Source organism: Ambystoma mexicanum, chromosome 7p (genome assembly GCF_040938575.1).
Source record: "Ambystoma mexicanum isolate Mex_15411 chromosome 7p, UKY_AmexF1_1, whole genome shotgun sequence".
NCBI lineage: Eukaryota > Metazoa > Chordata > Amphibia > Caudata > Ambystomatidae > Ambystoma > Ambystoma mexicanum.
The window spans coordinates 604,420,170-604,439,661 of NC_090939.1; the positions used below are offsets into that span (position 1 = coordinate 604,420,170).

General features: G+C 52.6%; 1 protein-coding gene across 1 annotated transcript in view; it reads right to left on the reverse strand.

Moving 5' to 3' along the window:
• TUBGCP5 (tubulin gamma complex component 5) overlaps positions 1-19,492 on the reverse strand; it is a 1,250,274-nt gene that overhangs the window by 470,925 nt on the left and 759,857 nt on the right. Inside the window, exon 16 of the mRNA XM_069636613.1 lies at positions 19,159-19,341. Coding sequence (XP_069492714.1) covers positions 19,159-19,341 — 183 coding nt within the window. The remainder of the gene's footprint in view (positions 1-19,158; positions 19,342-19,492) is intronic.

Genomic DNA, 19,492 nt, shown 5'->3' on the forward strand with positions numbered 1-19,492 from the left:
GAAAACCCTCGGGGCGGAGGTCAATCCGAACGGCAGGACCCGAAACTGAAAGTGCGAGTCGCCAACCGCGAACCTCAGGTACTTCTTGTGCTTGGGATGGATCGGCACATGGAAGTAAGCGTCCTTGAGGTCGAGAGACACCAACCTGTCCTGAAGTTGAAGGGCCTGGAGGACTTGAGAGAGAGCAACCATCTTGAACTTGTCCTGCCTGAGGAGTTTGTTCAAACCGCGCAAGTCCATGATGGGTCTCAATCCCCATCTTTCTTCGAAATCAAAAAATAAGGGGAATACCATCCCTTGTTCTTCTCCGCTACAGGCACCAGCTCTATGGCGCCTTTCTCCAGCAGGGCTTGAATTTCCTGCGCAAGGAGCGGATCTGGACTCTTCAAAGAGAGGTTCCCAGGTGGATTGTCGTGAGGCCTCTGCCGAAAGGGAAGACAGTAGCCGTGGGTTATGATCTCCAGAACCCACACATCTGAAGTAATCCCCCAACCGGCGAACCATGGGACCTGGCCTCATGACTGAGTGGTAGCGGCTGTGGCGTTGCCTGAGGGCAAAGAGGCAACTGCCTGAGCGGCCTTGGCACCTCGAGTACCCTGTTTTCCACCTCTGGCACTCTTACGGTGGCCCCTTTGACGGACAGCTCCTCTCGCTTTACTGAAGGACGAGTAATAGCGAAAGGAGCCATCCCCTCCATTGTTGTTCCCTAGGACGAAAAGGCGGAGGTTGTCGAACTGCAGCGCCCAACGACTTCGCTGCAGCTTTGGAGGTCTGCAACCTCTCAAGGCTCTCGTCGGCCTTGCTGCCAAAAAGATGTTCACCGTCAAAGGGCATGTTGAGGAGCCGGGACTGCACATCAGGAGCGAACCCCGACTTCCGCAACCACGCAAACCTGCGCATTACGGTGCACGCCACCTTGGACCGGCTGACACAATCTGCCATGTCCAAACCCGATTGAACGGCCTCATACATGGCATCCTTGCCATCCTGAACCATAGCAAGGAAACCATCCCGTTCGTCCTCTTCGGGAATATGTTTAGCCGCTAATGCAACACAGTTCCACAGAGTGTGTGTGAAAAGAGACAAGGCACATACGGAGTTGGCCGCCTGAAGCACCATACCCCCTGAAGAAAACACTTTCTTCGCCCAGCCATCAAAACGTTTGTCGTCCCTATCCGGAGGGATGCTAGGATACGACGCCTGCTTTGCCGGGGCCGTAGCCGCCTGCACCACCAAACTCTCCGGAGTGGGGTGCCTGGACAAGTAGCAGGGGTTGCTACTGGCTGGACGGTATTTTCACGACAAAGACTTGCCCACCGCCGGGAGACTCTCCGGAGCAGTCCAAGCCGCCGCCACCCTTCTCTGCAGAGCCATATGAAACGGCAGTACCGGGTCAGTGAGGGGACCAAGATCAAGGATGTCCGTGAGATCATCCTGAACAAACTCCCCTGGGGGAGCCGACCATCCCAAGTACTCGGTGATTCGAGACATAAGGCGCCGGTACGAAGAATCGGCATGAGTGCCAGGCTCCGGCCTACAAAACTCCACCTCCGGAGAGGTGCCCAGTCCACTGGCATCATGCAGTGACTGCCTCAGGTCATCAAATTGGCTATGGCCCGAGAGAAGCTCATCAGGCACCATAACCGGAACCAAGCCCTCATCAGAGCCCTCATCACCCTCTGAAATGTACTCCAGGCGGTGAGAGGAAGACACCTGGGGACCAAAGCTATGCCTGACCTTAGCCAGAGCCTTTCTAGGGGCTACCCCTGTGCCACAGGGCCCCTTCAACACCACTGCCTCGAAAGGCGTCGAGGGCGCCGAACCAGTTGACATCGAGAGAATCGGCGACGTCAGCCGCAGCGCCGCCAGCACCGGCGGCGTTGACACAGGCCTCGAAGCCAGGGCTCCGAGCGGGTCCTTCGATGACCTAGGCGCCGACAGCGTCGACGACCCTCTCGAAAGCAGAGCCTCGAGAGAGGTCGTTGACGACCTCGGTGCCACAGGCGTCAACGTCTTCCTCGAAGACGGCACAGGATCACGCGGTCTCGAGCGCCTCGAGGACTGGGACCTGGAACGGGCATGGCGAGAATGATTACCCTTGTCCGAGCGGGACCTCTCCCGCGAACCGTGCCGACCACCCGAGCCCAAAGGCGTGCGAGCGGTGTCTCTCGACCGATCACGACCGACCCCACTCGGAGGCGCGGAAGGACCGGTGCCCTGCGATTCAAGAATTGCCAACATCTTCTTCCCGAAGGAAGCCCATTCCTCCGGTGTCGCTTGCATGGTGGGATAAGCGCCTGCCGACGGGCGGAGTCCTCGGAAGAGGACGGGGAAGGCGACCGATGCCGGCGCTTCCGGGAATGCCTCGAAGAGGCAGAGGAGCCAACTCCCACTCGTGAAAGATCGTGCTCTGCCTGCTCAGAGCGTCCGCCGTCACGTTTTCGTCTTCGGCCAGATGAACTGCCGAGATCGAAACTTCCTGCTGGATGTCCCAGAACTCGAGCTGCATCGCCTCCCTGCACAGAGGAAGTGACCCTGCCCCCCCCTTTTTGTTGAGGTAGTGCATGGCCACTGTGTTGTCCGTCAGGATCAGGACACATTTTCCTCGCACAGTCGGCAGAAAAGCCTTCAGGGCTAGCCTGACGGCCCTCAGCTCCAACAGATTGATATGGAGTCTGGACTCCGACGGAGACCAACGACCGCTGACTGTCAGCCCGTTGGCATGAGCTCCCCAACCCGTGAGGGATGCATCCGTCACGATCGTCACCTCCGGCCAGGGAAGCCAAAATGGAGCCCCCTTCATCAAGTTGCCTTCGACGGCCCACCACAGAAGGTCCTGGGCGACCGAGGGCGGCACCTGAACCGGGTCCGACATCCTGCCGGAGGACTGCGACCATTGCGTCTTGAGCGCCCACTGCAAAGATCTAATCCGCAGGCGAGCCTCTAGCACCAGAAGAATGCAGGATGCCATGAGGCCGAGCAACCTCAAGAACTCGAACGCTGGGAGCGTCTGGGCATGCTGAAACTTGTGCACCATCTGCTGAATGTGAAGAGCCCTCACCTGGGGAGGAAAACACTGCCCCAGGGAAGTATCGAGCACTGCTCCGATGTACTGGAGCCGCTGTGTTGGCGTCAAATGGGACTTCTTTAAATTGAGGGAGAAGCCCAGCCTGTGAAGGGAGTGGCAGGTGACGGACAGATGATCCAGGACTTGCTCGGGAGAGCTCCCCCTGATCAACCAATCGTCCAGGTAGGGGTAGACGTGAATCCCCCCCTTTCCTGAGATGCGCTGCCACCACCACCATGAGCTTGGTGAAAACCCTCGGGGCGGAGGTCAATCCGAACGGCAGGACCCGAAACTGAAAGTGCGAGTCGCCAACCGCGAACCTCAGGTACTTCTTGTGCTTGGGATGGATCAGCACATGGAAGTAAGCATCCTTGAGGTCGAGTGACACCAACCAGTCCTGAAGCTGAAGGGCCTGGAGGACTTGAGAGAGAGTAACCATCTTGAACTTGTCCTTCCTGAGGAGTTTGTTCAAACCGCGCAAGTCCATGATGGGTCTCAATCCCCCGTCTTTCTTCGAAATCAAAAATAAGGGGAATACCATCCCTTGTTCCTCTCCGCTACAGGCACCAGTTTTATGGCGCCTTTCTCCAGCAGGGCTTGAATTTCCTGCGCAAGGAGCGGATCCGGACTCTGCAAAGAGAGGTTCCCCGGAGGATTGTCGCAAGGCCTGTGCCGAAAGGGAAGACAGTAGCCGTGGGTTATGATCTCCAGAACCCACACATCTGAAGTAATGGCTTGCCACTCTACAAGATGCTGCGCCAGCCTTCCCCCAACCGGCGAACCCTGGGACATGGCCTCATGACTGAATGGGAGCGGCTGCGGCGTTACCTGAGGGCAAAGAGGCAACTGCCCGAGCGGCCTTGGCACCACGGGTACCCTGTCGTCCACCTCTGGTACCCCTGCGTTGGCCTCTTTGACTGCCAGCTCCTCTCGCTTTACTGAAGGACGAGTAATAGCGAAAGGAACCACCCCTCCACTGCTGTCCCCTAGGACGAAAAGGCGGAGGCTGGCGAACTGCAGCGCCCAACGACTTCGCTGCAGCTTTCGAGGTCTGCAACCTCTCAAGGCTCTCGTCAGCCTTGCTGCCAAAAAGGTGTTCACCGTTAAAGGGCATGTTGAGGAGCCGAGACTGCACATCAGGAGCAAACCCCGACTTCCGCAACCACGCAAACCTGCGTATCACGGTGCTCGCCGCCATGGACCTACTGATTCATTCAAGTCCAAACCCGACTGAACGGACTCACACATGGCATCCTTACCATCCTGGACCATAGCAAGGAAACCATCCCGTTCGTCCCCTTCGGGAATATGTTCAGCCGCTAACGCAACCCACAGAGTGTGTGTGAAATGAGACAAGGCACAAATGGAGTTGGCCGCCTGAAGCACCATACCACCAGAAGAAAACACTTTCTTCGCCCAGCCATCAAAACGTTTGTCGTCCCTATCAGGAGGGATGGTAGGGTACGACGCCTGCTTTGCCGGGGCTGTGGCCGCCTGCACCACCAAACTCTCCGGAGTAGGGTGCCTGGTCAAGTAGCAGGGGTCGCTACTGGCTGGACGGTATTTTCGCGACAAGGATCTGCCCACTGCCGGGAGACTCTCCGGAGCAGTCCAAGCCGCCACCCTTCTCTGTAAAGCCACATGGAACGGCAGTACCGGATCAGTTGGGGGACCAACATCAAGGATGTCCGTCAGATCATCCTGCACAAACTCCCCTGGGGGAGCAGACCATCCCAAGTACTCAGAAACCCTAGCCATAAGACGCTGGTACGAGGAATCGGCATGAGAGCCAGGCTCAGGCCTACCAAACTCCACCTCCGGAGAGGTGTCCAGTCCACTGGCATCATGCAGTGACTGTCTCAAATCGTCAAACTGACTATGGCCCGAGACAATTTCATCTGGAACCTGACTAGGAACCAGGCCATCAGAATCCTCATCCGCCTCTGAAATATAGTCCAGGTGGCGAAAAGAAGGCACCCGAGAGTGCTTGCTCTTAACCAGAGCCTTCCTAGGGGGTTCTCCCGTGCCACGGGGTACCTCCGACACGAAAGGCGTCGATGGCGTCGAGCGAATCGGCGTCGAGAGAACCGGCATCGGTGCCGAGAGGATCGGCGTCGACGTCGAGGAAATCGGCGTCGACGTCAGATGCAGCGCCTCCAGCATCGGCGGTGTCGACACAGCCCTCGAGGCCGAAGCCCCGAGCGTGTCCGTCGACGGCCTCGACGACTTCCTCGGAGCCGGAGCCTCGAGAAAGCCTGTCGACGCCTCAGACGTCGATGTCTTCCTCGAAGACCTCACAGGTGCACACGGTCTCGAACGCGTCGAGGACCGGGACCTGGAACGGGTACGGCGAGAACGAGTCTCCTTGTCCAAACGGGACCTCTCCCGTGACTCGTGCCGACCACTCTTGTGAGCGGTGTTTCTCGACCTCTCACGACCGACCCCACTCGGGGGCGCGGACGGCATAGTACCCTGCGACTCAAGAATCGCCAGCAATTTCTTCCCGAAGGAAGCCCATTCCTCCGGCGTCGCACGGCTGGTGGGGTAAGCGACGTGCCGGGCAGAGTCCTCCGAAGAGGACCTGGAAGACGACCGGTGTCGGCGCTTCCGAGAATGCCTCGAAGAGGCTGAGGAGTGGCGAGACCGACTCCTAGAAGGAGACCCACGAGACTTCCGACGATGACGCGGAGAGTCACCCCTCGAATCATCCGTCGAAAGCCCCGCAGACTTCGACTTCCTGGGCTTGGACACCCGACCTACCGACAACAACTTCTTACGTTCGCGTAAGGCTTTGGACGTGAGCGACTGGCAGTCGATACAGTCATCCGTGTCGTGGGCCTCCCCGAGGCACCAGAGGCAGGCGTCGTGAGAGTCCGTCACCGACATCTTGGACCCACACTCCCCGCACTTCTTGAAACCCGGACGCGGGGTCGAAGACGAAGTAGAAGACATCTTCACACGAAGGATTTTCACAAAACGAGCAGGTTCGAAGAACCGAGAAGAACAGAACTCTAAAGAGTCGAGGCATGAACCGAGAATCACGAAGCAACACGTTCGCGGAAAAAACGGAACTGAGGCTACGGGCGTCGTGCGTCCTACTTATCACATCGGATGACGTCGGACGTCGGAGGAGGTCCTCGACGACGGCGCATCGACGTAGGAAAAAGTTTCCGAAGCAGCACAGCTGTGGTGATTACATGTCATAGATATGGAATACGTCGGAGGACCCAATCCCCTCGAAATTAGTTTTTCCCTCTTTCTGCACAGCCAAATTGAGGATTATATAACCTGCATGGGCGTTGAAAAAGAAAGGTATATTACAAAATTCACCCACAGTCAGAGGGTAGGTTGGGAGGCCAACCATTTAAATAAAGTTTTTACAAATTGTACTCATTGTATCAGTCTCTGCTTGTGATTCCTTGCCCCCCCCTACAATGTCACCAAACTGAGATAGCCAGCCTCTCACTGGGGTGCTGAAGTGGGGGACCCGGGGACTTGGCCTGGTCAGGTTTCCTTCGGCGTCTGCATCCAGGAGGCTTGCATACGATGATGCTGGGAACATCTCCGATAGGCCTGGGAACAGTCTCTATACACCTCCTGGGTAGTGGAGTGAGAGGGCTGGCGGTAAAAAGGGCTGAGCACCTTGGATGTTTAGGAAACGTTCCCTTCTGGGAGCGAAAGGTCTGGCTCCTGTGTTGCAGCGTACCCAAAGAGCAGGCCATCTCTACGTCTGTCTTGATGGTGAGAAGGGATGCATTAATGGCCTTGCCGAAAAGGTTATGCCCGCCGAAAGGCATGTCTACAACCTTGGCACGGACGTCCTATCTGAAGTTTGTGGCCCTGAGCCAACCTTGACAGAGTAGGGCGACCCTGTTGCCCATTTGCCAGAAACCAGAGTCGGCAATATCAAGGGCTACCATGATTGCATGGTCAGATGCCACTTCCCCCTACTGAAGGATGGCCATGGCCTCTGCTTTCTTGTTGTATGGCATGAAATCGAGGACGGGTCCCAATTTGTACCAGAGTTCTCTATCGTAACATGCAAGGATGGATAGGGCTTTGGCAGCATTGACTGTAGACGCTGCATGTACTTTCCAGCCGCATCAAGCTTCTTTCCCTCCAGATCAGGAGGAACTGAGCAAGGGAATGATGGATTAGACAACCTGTTACTTGCAGCAGCCAAGACTCCGGAGTCTGGCGTCAGATGGCCTCTAAGGCATTTAGGAGCCATATCCGGGACACATTTCTTCTACAGCCTCTTCTTTTAAGTAGGCGCAGAAAAGACGTCACCCAGAAGCGGGACTGAGACCACCGTCTTTCTGCACTGGAAAAGGAAGTCCTCCTTTTCCTCCGCAACCAGGATGAAAAGCTTGGCTGCCCAGGAGATAATCACCTGAAAAGATTCCACTTCATCTGGGGGAAGAGTCTACATCTAGTGTCTCACTGTCTGCAGGGACATAGTTTGTTTATTGTTTTTTATTTAGGGCACCAAACCCAAAGGTAGCTGGGCGCAAGCAGTACAAGGAGACTTTAGGCTTGATGATGCATAGAGTTACAGACATAGTATTAACAATACAGTATGGTTCACAAGTTATAGGTAAGCCATTAAAGATATACAGTTACATTGCATTATATACAGTTATATTCAGAGATCAACATAAGGTATAATTTCAATAGCATCTTATATGATGGCATTGTTTGACACCAAGTTATAGGATGAGCATCATTGGTTCCAATACATTTCTGTATGTTTCGTCTGAAACTAAGGTATGTTTGATCAGCCCGGAGTGAGTAAGGGAGTGAGTTCCATGTTTGGGCTGCCATGACTGGGAAGCTTCTACCGCCAGATTTGGCTAGGTTGAAACACGGTACGCCAAGGTAGCATGAGTTGGAGGAACTAGTTAGGCGATTGGTAGTTTTCTTAGCTATCCGGTCAGAGAGGTACCGTGGTGCGGCATTGTTGAGGCATTTGTGGGTCAAGGAGGCCGTTTTTAGCATAATTCTGTCTTTGAGTGACAGCCAGTGGTTTCGTCTTCTTATCACTGATATGTGATCTTTATTTGGGATATTTAGTGCCGTCCTTAATCGTTATTTTGTAATGTTTGGATTTTGCTTAAGATGTAGTCCTCAAATTCATCCGTACCTTGGGTCCATCTGTATCCTTGTTGGTGCCTGTATTAGTGTCCATTCCAGTTAGGGCCAACTACTCTACAATAGAGGGCCGTGGAACAAGAGGTGGCTGCGGGATTGCATACACTGGAGGAGAGGGTGCAGGGTGGGGCCGAGACGGTCTTGGTGGGCTTGCCAGAGGAGCTTGGCCCAGAACCACTAGAGGAGCAGAAGCCACAGGCGGTAGTCGCTGCTGAATCTCCGAGACCAGAGTATGGCGATGTACAAAGAAACATCTCTTGGCAATGGATCTCTCTGAGCTTCAAGCGTCAAGATTGGTGCATGAGGCCAGGGACTCAAAGGGCGAGCAGGCTGAAGTGGTTGCGCAGGCAGCGGAGCCGGCTGTGGAAGCAGGCCAACACCACCTTCCATAGGGTGTCAGTCTTCAAAAACATGTTCTTCCTCATCATCCTCTTCCTCCCCGACAGCATGCAGAGCGGTGATGGGGGCTAGAGACATGACCCTGGGAAGCCTCAAAGGGGATGTAGCAGGCAGCTGAGGGGCCCTCATGGGCGTTGGCAGAAAAGAGAGATATGATGGTGCCTCCCTCTCTGGTGCACCTGGAGAAGGCAGTGCAGACAGAACAGACCCAGCCGGGACTGACGGATGCCATGCTACCATTGAGATTTCCATTGTGACCATATAGATGGTGACTGCAGTCGTCGACAAGCCTTTCGACGTGACAAAAAAAAAAAAATAACAGTACTGCCGGCCTGGCGGACGGTGTCGTTGATGTCGTCAACAGAGTCTTCATTGACAATGCTTTAGAATGGTCATGGGGTCGTCGACAAGGTCGTCTTCGTGTCACGGTGATGACGCTGCCGTCGACTATCGTTGCTTCGTCGAAGAGGGTTGACGGTGACAGAGTGGACGATCTCTGGCATTCCAGAGATGGGGTTCTCTTTGTGCCGGTCGTTGATCCAGACAACAGACACTGCGGCCGCGGTGCTCATCGACGAGGAAGTCGGAGCCTGTGACGACTTCAACTTTTTTGGTACCTTCGCTTTGGAAGCGTCCTCAAAGGATCTTGACCTCTTGCCAGGAAGAGTATGCTCCTTGAGCCTGCTAGCCCTGGCAGAGGCATGAATGCGCACAGATGCTGAGTCAGAGACCTTACCTTCCCTCAAAGCCATGACACCAAACACTGATCTTTCCTCGTCTTAGTAGAGAAAAACTAGCAGATGGGGCATCCCTCCACATTGTGGTCCGGGTGCAGGCAGTAAATACACTTTTGGTGGCAGTCTTCGATGAAAACATTCTTCTGACCGCATCTGGAATGCAGTCTTCCACAAGAGAAATTTTAAGGGAGCCGGGTGAAGATGCTCAAAATGAGGACCCATAATCTTGGAGAGAACTATATTGAGCTCCCAAGCTGTAGCAGGCACTTTAACTGTCCGAAAAGACCTGAAAAGGCCCTTGAGGAACTCCTTAACAAGCCTATGTGACTGAAGAGAAGGCCTGCCAGTTGCCCGAGTGTAACAAGAGATAGCCGCCAAGTGAACCTTTATCGAAGCGTGTGCTAGGGCTGCTTTTGCCAATGACAGAAGATAAGTCAGGATCTGGTTAGCCGTGATATGTCGTAGGTCGAGTCCTTGAGATTGACACCATATGGAAAACTTCTTCCACTTATGTTTGAAGCAGGAAAGAGTCGACAGAGCTCTAGCGTGGCCCAGAATCTCACAGCATTCAAAAGGTAAATGAAGTGTCCAAATTCTAAGGCTGCAGGAGCCAGACCCTCAATTTCAACTACGCTGGGTCGTGATGCTGGATGGTTCCTACTTCCCTGGATAGTATTTCTGGAAGAGAAGGAAGCTTGATGGACAGGGCCACCTAGAGATGCAGCAGGTCGGGATACCAGATTTAACTTGGCCAAGGTGGGGCAATTAGAATCATCCTGCACCGGCTCCATTTGAGTGCATTGAGTACTCGTAGAATAAGCAGGATTGGAGAGAACGTGTAAAGGAACAGACCCTCTCAAGGAAAGGAGAAAGCATCTGCTAGACTCCCCGTTTGAGGAAACCTGCTGGCATACTGGCTGCACTTGGAGTTGGCCGCTGTGGTGAACAAATCGATCTGAGGTTGACCCCATCTTGCGAACAGTCGGAGAACTTGATCCTGTTGGATTTCCTACCCATGAGAGGATTGCAGATCCCTTCTGAAGGAATCCACAATGGTGTTGTGGCTCCTGGCCAGGTAAAGTAGAATAAGGAACATCTCCTGAGTTACGACCAAGTGCCACAGAGATTGAGCTTCCTTGGAGGGGACGGGAGAGCGGGTCACCTCTTGCTTCCTGATGTAGAACACAGTTGTCGTGTTGTCTGTAAAGATGCAGCCCTGTAGCTAGGGTTGAAAAAAACTTGAGAGCCCAGAACACTGCCCGGAGCTCTAACACATTGATGTGAAATATCTTGTCCTCTGGAAAACAGAGACTTCTGGTGTGGAGTTTTCCTGTGTGCGACGGCCACCCTTCCAGGGAGATGATGGTTGTGGTAGTGGCTTGATGAGCCGGAGGGCGAAAGGGAGCACCCTGAATTAGGTGCTGCTGATGCTTCCACTACTGCAGTGATCGTCGAAACTGTGGGTTGAGTGCGCTATTGTCGTTCCAAGAGCCCGACAATTGCTTCCATCTGGCATCCAGGAACTCTTGGAGTGGCCTCATGCGCAGCCTGCAGTGAGGCACTAGAGGGATGAAGGAGGACATCATCCCCAGCAGAGAATTGATCGAGCTGACCATTGTTAACCGGAGAGCAGACAGCTGTTGAGTCTTGTAGATCATGGCCTTTATTCTGCCCTTTGATGGAGAAGCAAAGAACTGCAAAGTGTCCAGCTGAGAACCCAGGAAAAGCAAGTTCTGAGACTGCGATAAACAGGACTTGGGAACATTTATGGAGAATCCCAGAGACGTTAAGTTGTATGATGATCTTTGGTATGATGTAGGGCTATCTGGTGAGACCGCAACCAGAAACCAGTCGACCAGATAAGGGTAGACGTGTATACCTGTTTGACGCAGATGGGCGGCTACTGGGGCGAAGTACTTGGTGAACACACATGGAGCAATCTTCAGTCCGAAGGGTAGATCCTTGAATTGGTAGTGCTTTCCCCTGCACTATGAAGCAAAGGAAAAGTCTGTGCTTCCGATGGATGGGAATATGGAAGTATGCATCTTCCGGATGGGAGGAAATCCCCTTGCTATAGTTGCTTGAGAACCTACTGCAACGTGACCATACAGAATTTTTGTGATCGAAGGAATTTGTTGAGCTTCCTGAGATCTAGATTAGGTCTCCACCCACCAGACTTTTTTCTTACCAGGAAGTACCTGGAGTATACCCTGGAGCCCCGGAGGTGCGGTGGAACAGGTTAGATAGTGCCTTTATTGAGCATGGACCGAACCTCCTGGAGGAGGATGGGCAGATGTAGCTCCCATTTGGGTACGTGCGGATGGAAGGACATTTGTCCAGAAATTTGGGGGTGTGCCCTCCTTGCACGATGCCGAGCACCAACTTGTCCATGGTGATGTTTCTCCACTGGTCAACAAAATGAGACAACCGTCCTCCCACTGGGGTGCTGGAAGTGGGGGCCCAGGACCAGAGTCCGGTCAGGATTGGTTTGCAGTTTGTGGGCGGGTGGAGGATCTGCACCGCCTTTAGGTGCCCCTGTATGCTTGTGCCCTTCCTCTGTAGGCCTCTTGCGAGGACGAATGAGGGGGGTTGATAGGACGTCTGCTGATATGCCCCGGAAGACCCGTAGAGTCTCCCCTTCCCAGAGAGAAAGGACTGCCTCTGCTGCTGTAGAGTTCCTAGGAACTGGGTTGTGTCCGTTTTTACTGCTAGAAGGGTCTTTTCGACATTAGATGTCAAGTCTGAGTGGAAACTGGTGGCCTTCAACCATCCCTGATGCCATAAAACCCTGTTTCCCATCTGGCGGAAACCTGTATCTGCCACTTCCAGAGCCACTGCGATTGCATGATCCGATGCGATGCGATCTTACCCTCGTGCAGCAAAGCTAAAGCTTCCTCCCTCTTGTCGTCCAGTAAGAAGTCTTAAACCATAGTTCTCTATCATACTGGGAAAGAATGGCTAACGAATTTGCAGCCTTGATAGTGCTGGCCGCTGTGGTAAAAATCCTCTTTCCGAAAGCATCCGGCTGCTTTCCATCTTCATCTGGTGGAACCAAGGATCGAGATGAAGCGTTAGCCGACCTCTTCCTGGCCATAGCCGAAATGACAGAGTCAGGGGGTGGTGGCTGGGAGTGAAGACACTTGGGAGTGCTCTCATGAACTCTTTAATTTTTTCTCCAGTCCATCCTTTTTCTTGTGGAGCTGAAAATGGGTTCTGCATGACCAGTAGACCATCCTCCTAGATGTCATTGAGCATAGGTATAGCTACCACCGATTTCCTGGAGGCCTCCCTCCTCTGAAACAGGAAACCCTCCTTATTCTGTTCTCCCGGGACGAGGTTGAAGAGCTTCACAGCGCACATTAATAGAGCATGGAATTAACCTATTTCATCTGGTAGTGAACTCGTGGAGGGTAGATGGCATCATTGTTCTCTCCATCTGCCGGAACCAGTTCATCATACTCATCGGCTGTATGGGTAGCCTGGGATGTGTCCCTATCTGGAACTGTATCAGTGTGCGTAAGGGCAGCCACTGGGTGTAGGAAATCCTGTGCTGGTCTTGGAGGCCGAGGCTGGGGTAACCCCTCCTCGGAAAGCTGTGTGGGACCGGAGGGGATAGTTGTTGCTGTAACTCAGTTACCAGAGACTGTTAAGTCAATAAAATGTCCTGTAACAAGTGCAGGATGCATTGGGGCTGGAGCAGATGGTCCAGGCGCTGGAGGCAAGTCCCGTGGTGCAAGATGCACTAGGGCAGGAGCAAATGGTCCGAATGCTAAAGGCTGTAGTGGCACTGGTAGAATGGGATCAACATCCTAGTCCATCTCCTGGCATGAAAATACAGCATCCATAGGCTCATTTTCCTACATGCTACTCTGTTGCAGCACTTGGACAGGTGGTTATGTTGTGGCCACAGGCACCAAAGTGAACAAAGGCGTATACTTCATGGGTTTCACAAAAGAAGCCACTCCAAGAGCCGGAGATGTTGACAATGTTGCTGATGCTGGCCTAGGGGGCCGTGCCACTATGGAGACTACAGCCGAGACCATGAAAGGTGGTCCACGATTGGATAGTGGACAGTGCCATCGTTGATGAGGTAGAAGCCTCAGACTTACGGGTCGTTGATGGAATAGCCAATGATAAAAAACTGATTGTGCCCTGTGGATGACTGACCCATCAATGGTGTTTTGTCGATGAAGACGATGACTTAGTAGGGACGGTCATGGTCCCTGGCGTAGACTGTGCAGCCGTGGTGGATGGGGCCGTGAACAAGCTCTTTGTTGCAGGCATCGTAGCCGACGAGACCACTGATGCAGTCGGAGCCTTGGCTGCCAGCATATTCGCTGACAGAGGGGTAGTCAAAATGCGTGAAGTATTTCTATGACCCCTCTTAGGTTTCTTCCCCCAGGAAGTATCCTCTTGAGATCTCAACCTCTTTGCAGAGGGAGTTTTTTGCACAAGTCTGCCGACCCTGGATGAGGCATGACTGTGGACCGAGGTCCAGCCAGAGGCCCTCTCACCTTACGCCAGGCACGCGACAAACTGTCTGTGGCGGTCCTTCCTTGTTTTAGAGGAGAGCGCTTGGCAGATGGAGCAGCGGTCCAACTCATGGTCGGGATGCAGGCAATGAAAGCATTTTGTGTGACTTTCGTCTTCAGCCCGCACTTGGTGCAGGGCCTGAAGAGGCTGTTCTTACTGGCATCTACCATCGCCACGTGGCGAAGCCCTTCCCAAGAAGTTCTACACTAGTAGAAGATCCCAGGATGGTCTGGATCTTCAGACACACGGATCCCGCTACCACTAGTCACTTAGGTGACGCAGCTGAAGAAACAATCAAATATAGATAGTCAAAATAGTTGAAAAGTCAAAAATCTGGAGGAGGAGTGAATAGGGAGGCCTCCCAACACGTAAACGTGCATGAAAATCTGAAGATGGCCACCAGGGGTGGAGCTAATGACGAAAGCCATTGGTTTGGGCAACATCAAAAAGTGGGTTATCTTTCCTAGTCTCTCTAGCCAATGAAACCGTTCCTCTGCGTTGGAAGGGTGAGGTGGGGGGAAAGGACACAGGAAGATGGATTCCGGCAGAAAGGGGGTGTCTCACTCGAAGTCACTGACTCTTTGGAAAAAACAAATAAGGAGGTAAAACAGACAATGCCTGGAGCTCACTTACCCGTCTCGCAGAAGTGATGGCAACCAGGAAAATCACTGTAAGGGCGAGCAATCTAATAGAACAGGAATGAAGGGAAACAAACTGAGCACCCATCAGAAATGTTAAAACTGAAATCAAATCCTATGCCGGAATCACAAACTGGCGGGGAAGAAACTGGTTACACAAACGCCGCAAGAACTGCGTAACAGTGGGGATTGTGAAAAACAAGCCATATTCCGGGGACCTCCTGATCATGGAAACAGCAGTGAGGTAACCTTTCACAGTGCCCATCTGCAGACCCGCTTGGGCCAAGGAAAGCAGAAAATCCAACACAGGAAACAGAGGACAGGATAAAGGATCCAGGCCCCTCTCCCGGCACCAAAGAGAAAATGTATGCCACTTGCAGGCATAAATGGATTTAGTAGTGGGCCTCCAAGCTGAAAGGAGCACATCAAGGACGTTGTCCGACAAATCACACTCCTTATATCCCAGCCTTTCAGTAGCCATGCATGAGGGTTCAGGCTGCTGAGGTTTGGGTGGAGGACCCGCCCCTCCGACTGGGAGAGCAAGTCGACTCTCCTCAGAAGGCACCAGGGATTGGGAGACTGACATTTCCAGCAGTTCTGGATATCACGTACTCTGGGCCCAGTCTGAGGCGAACAGGCTAGGCGTGGTTCCAAACAGACAGTCTCCTGAGGACCAGCGGAAGACAGAGATAGGCGGGAACGCATAAAGGAGGTCAAAGGTCTGCTGGACCGTCCAGGCGTCCCCTAAAGCTCCCTGTCCTTTTGACATTGGAAGTGAAGAGGTCCACTACAGGAGTCCCCGAAAAAGAGAAGATCTCCTACAGAACTTCCTGACAGAGCTTAATGCATCCACTGTAACATTCTCCATTCCGGCCAGATGAGCCATTGACAGGTAGATGCTGTTCTCCAGAGCCCAGAACCACAGTCTCATTGCTTTCCTGAACAGAGGCAAGGAACCCACCCCACCTAGTTTGTTGAGGTAGTGCATGGTCACTGTGCAGTCTGTAGAGGGAGGAAAGGGACCAGAGGCCAGCCTGATGGCCTTCAGCTTCAGTAAGTTGATATGTTCCTGTGACTCTGCAGGATACCAAAGGCGCTCACTGTAAAATTTGACAAGTGAGCATCCCAAACAAGTCAGAGATGCGTCCATGACCATCGTTACCTGGGTCTAAGGTTGTCGAAACAACGCACCCTTCAGCAAGTGGTCCCGCTACATCCAGGGCCACTCGACTTGAGACCTCCAGAAGGTCCGATGTCTGGCTCTGAAACTGCAACCACTGGCAACGAAGAATCCACTGAAGTAATCTCATGCACAGCCTTGCCTTCGGCACTACTAGGATGCAGGAGGCAATGAGGCCCAACAGGTGCAGGAAGGCTGAGGCTAGGACTTGTGAAAGCGACTGCAAGACATAGACCAGAAATGTTCACCACTCGATTCTTGGGCGGGAAAGCCCTGCCCAGGTGAGTGTCCAAGACTGGGAGAGCAGAACCTGAGAATTAGTGAGTTTCAAGGAAAAGCCTAAACTGTGCAAAAGAGTGCATGTATGGGGTAGATGTTCCGACACTAGCTCTGGTGAGTGAGCTCTGATGACCCAGTCGTCCAAGTAGGGAAAGATGTGAACCCCCCTCTCTACTGAGTTGAGCCACTACCACTGCCAGCAGTTTGGTGAAAACCCTGGCTTCCAACGAAAGACCGAACGGCAGGACATTACATTGGTAATGTTGTTGCCCCACCATGAACCTCAGGTACTTCCTGAATCGGCACATAGAAGTAAGCGTCCTGAAGGTCCCGGGAAACCAAACAATCGTGCAGATCGAGGATTTGCAGGCTCAGGGCCAGAGTGATCATCTTGAATTTGTCCTTGCAAAGGAACAAATTCAGTAGTTGCAGATCCAGAATAGGGCGTAAACCTCTGCCCTTCTTGGGCACCAGAAAGTAGGTGGAGTACCACCCCCTCCCTCATTCTGAGTTCGGAAACCAGTTTGATAGCATTCTTCGCCAGAAGTACAGGGTCTGGAAAAAGAGGAGTGGATCGAAGACAGTGGGCCGGTGGGCTTTGTACAACAGAGAGGCAAGAATGGTGTCTGACCACAGTGCCAGTAGACTAGGATCTGGCCAAGCCAAATAGCAGCATCTGCTGCGCCTCCTCCTTACCATCTGAGACGAAGGACAGAAAACAATCCCTCATCTCCCCTTCTGAGACATGCTTAGCCGCACCAGCAGATGAGAGGCCAAAAGAGAACTTTGCGCCATGGTGCAAGATGCTTTCACAGCACGCAGTGCAAGACTGCCTGAGGCAAACACCATCTTCCCCAACGCGTCCAGCCTCTTGCTCTCCCTGTCCAGTGGAAGGGATGGGAAGGTAGAGGTGTTCAGACTCACTTTTGGGGCCTGCACTACAAGGCTTTCAGCGGAAGCGTGGGTGGAGAGGAAGGCTGGCTCTGAAGGCCGGGTCTGAAGGCACAGGCCTGTGCTTCCTTGCCTGCTCTCTGTCCACTGGAGTCACACAGGCAGGCTACTCCTACATTTCCATCACTGGGGCCTCAACCGCCACGTTGAAAGGCAGCAGGGTCTCCTTCAGGATCATCTAGAACGTCAGAGCTTGTACTGCACTCTGGACCTAGATGGTGCAGAGAGACCCAAGGTATCTGCTAGCTGCCATCGGGTGCTGGAGTAGGGGGTGGCATAATGTCTAACTCTTGGGGGGGTGTCCAAACCACAGGATTCTTGCAGGTCGGAAGCCCCGTCCAGCATGTCATCACCCCCGTAAAACTCTTTGGGGAAATCCCTCTCTTGCCTAGCACCCATGTTTGGTTTTAGACCAAAGGGGACAAGCTCACCCTCTTCTTCATAAATGTCATACATTTTTTACATGAAGTCGTCTCTGACAAGTGGGACGAAATGCCATGGAGCTGTGGAGTCTATGGCGCCAACGACATCGAAGACAATGCCGCGTGACCCTGACGGCGCTGAGCAGACTCCGCTTCAGAGAGGGCCAGACGCGGACCCAAAAGGTGCGCGGGGCTGGTCACTCGAGGTTACCCTGCCAGTTCTGGAGCATGTAGTGGGCCCCTTCGGTGCCGAGGACAGTGGCGCCACTGCCTGTGCCACGGGTGCCGGGGTCTGAATTGCTGGTGCCTCCGCGAAGATGTCAAGCATCTTGAGGCGAAAGCTTTCCCATTCCTCCTTAGTGGAGGATTGGGTTGGGAAGGGTACCTCCGCCGACTGATCCGGAGAACTCCTGGAGCGGTGGCTCTTTTTCTTGGAGGAAGAAGAAGAGTGGTGATGCGAGGACTCATTCGGTGAGCGTGACCACTTTCTGTGTTTCTTCTTTTTTTCCTTCTCCTTCTATACGGGGGGACATCTTCGGAACGACAAACCGTGCAGTGCGACCTCTATCGAGATTACGGAACCTTCTCCTTGTGTAGGAAGGTTAACAACTTCACCTCATACTCCCTTAATGGCCTTTGGGTGCATAGACTGACATGACCTGCAAGCCTGGGGGTCGTGGTCTTTACCAGGTAGTACGCACATACGCAGTGAGGATCGGAGACAGACATATGTTTACCGCAGACCATGCAAGGCTTGAAGCCGGAGGCCTTCGACTCAGTCGGCATGACGAAATGTAGGCTTTTGCTCGACGAGCATGTTCCCAATAAGTGAACAGAGTGCGTGGAAAAAAGTAACTGAGGTCATGAGGCGCGGCGCAGCTACTTACACTGATCCTGACATCACTTCCGGCATGGGATACGTGGCGGCATTGGACCCATCGCTGAATGCACTCTTTCAGTGAAGGATTCTTCTAATACTCGTCAGATGAAAGAAGCCAATTTGGACAACCGGGGTGGCAGACTAAAATAATCCCGAGCTTTTTAACACCATCTGTGGTTTAGGGCAGTCACCCCCAAGTGCCACATGAGCTGAAACATCACAATTAGGACTTTGTTTTCTTAGGGCTACATTTTGGCTATCAAGCTTTCAATGGCAATTGGGGAGGCCGAAAAGTCACCTTGAAAAGAAGGACTGGACACTCTGGGTTATAGTAATAAGGAATAAATTACTTTCCTGTAACTCCTGTTCTCCAGCATTGGTTATAAGCATAATTGTACAAAATGAATTCCACAGGTGTGAATGATCTGGATTAAGTTCTAATGTAGATGTTTACATGAAACAGAGACAACACTGAAGCCTGTGGGGCTCAGCAAATGATAAAGCATGGTTGAGAGAAGTATAGTGGAATGGCAACTGCTGGCGTTCTACCTGCTAGGAAGGAGGAATCACATTTTAAAGTCGAGCAACCTGTCCCATAACAATAAGCCTGGATTTGCATGGTGAAGCAAACTAATCACAACACAAACACTAGCAAATAGAGGGTCATACGCCTCTTCCATCGGATTCTAACAACTTCTTGGCTTCTGTACCCAGGAATTGATCAAATATTTGATCTCCTTCCTTACCTTGGCCTGCAGTGCCCAGCAAGTGATGAAAAAGCCCTCCATCCCTTTAATCTCAGAAAATACTGCAGCCTTTACCACACCAACATAGCTGCCATCTCGCACACATGCAAACATAAGCGGATTATAAATACAAAGAACCTATCGACATGAAAAACTCTTTATCACGGATGCTTACCGCAGGCTGTCCTCTAGGTGACGCTGAGCAACCGATTCTTGAAGTTCAACATTAAGAAATGGCACATCCTGCCAGGACTCTTTTGCACGTATTTTGTCAAAAATGGGCCTGTAAAAGTCATACATTATATCTCCAGCTTCAAGCAGAAAGAAGTTTCTCATGGCTTGCAGGTACTCCACCAGTCTAAAGGTAAAGGAATACATAAAAAGTGTACAAATTACGCTAATATATATAAGAGTACAAATTTGTTTTCAAAGTGTTATTACTTCCTACAAAAAAGTGAAGCCTAAAAAGCATTCAGGATGCCAATGTTATGGTACATACATCCACCAGG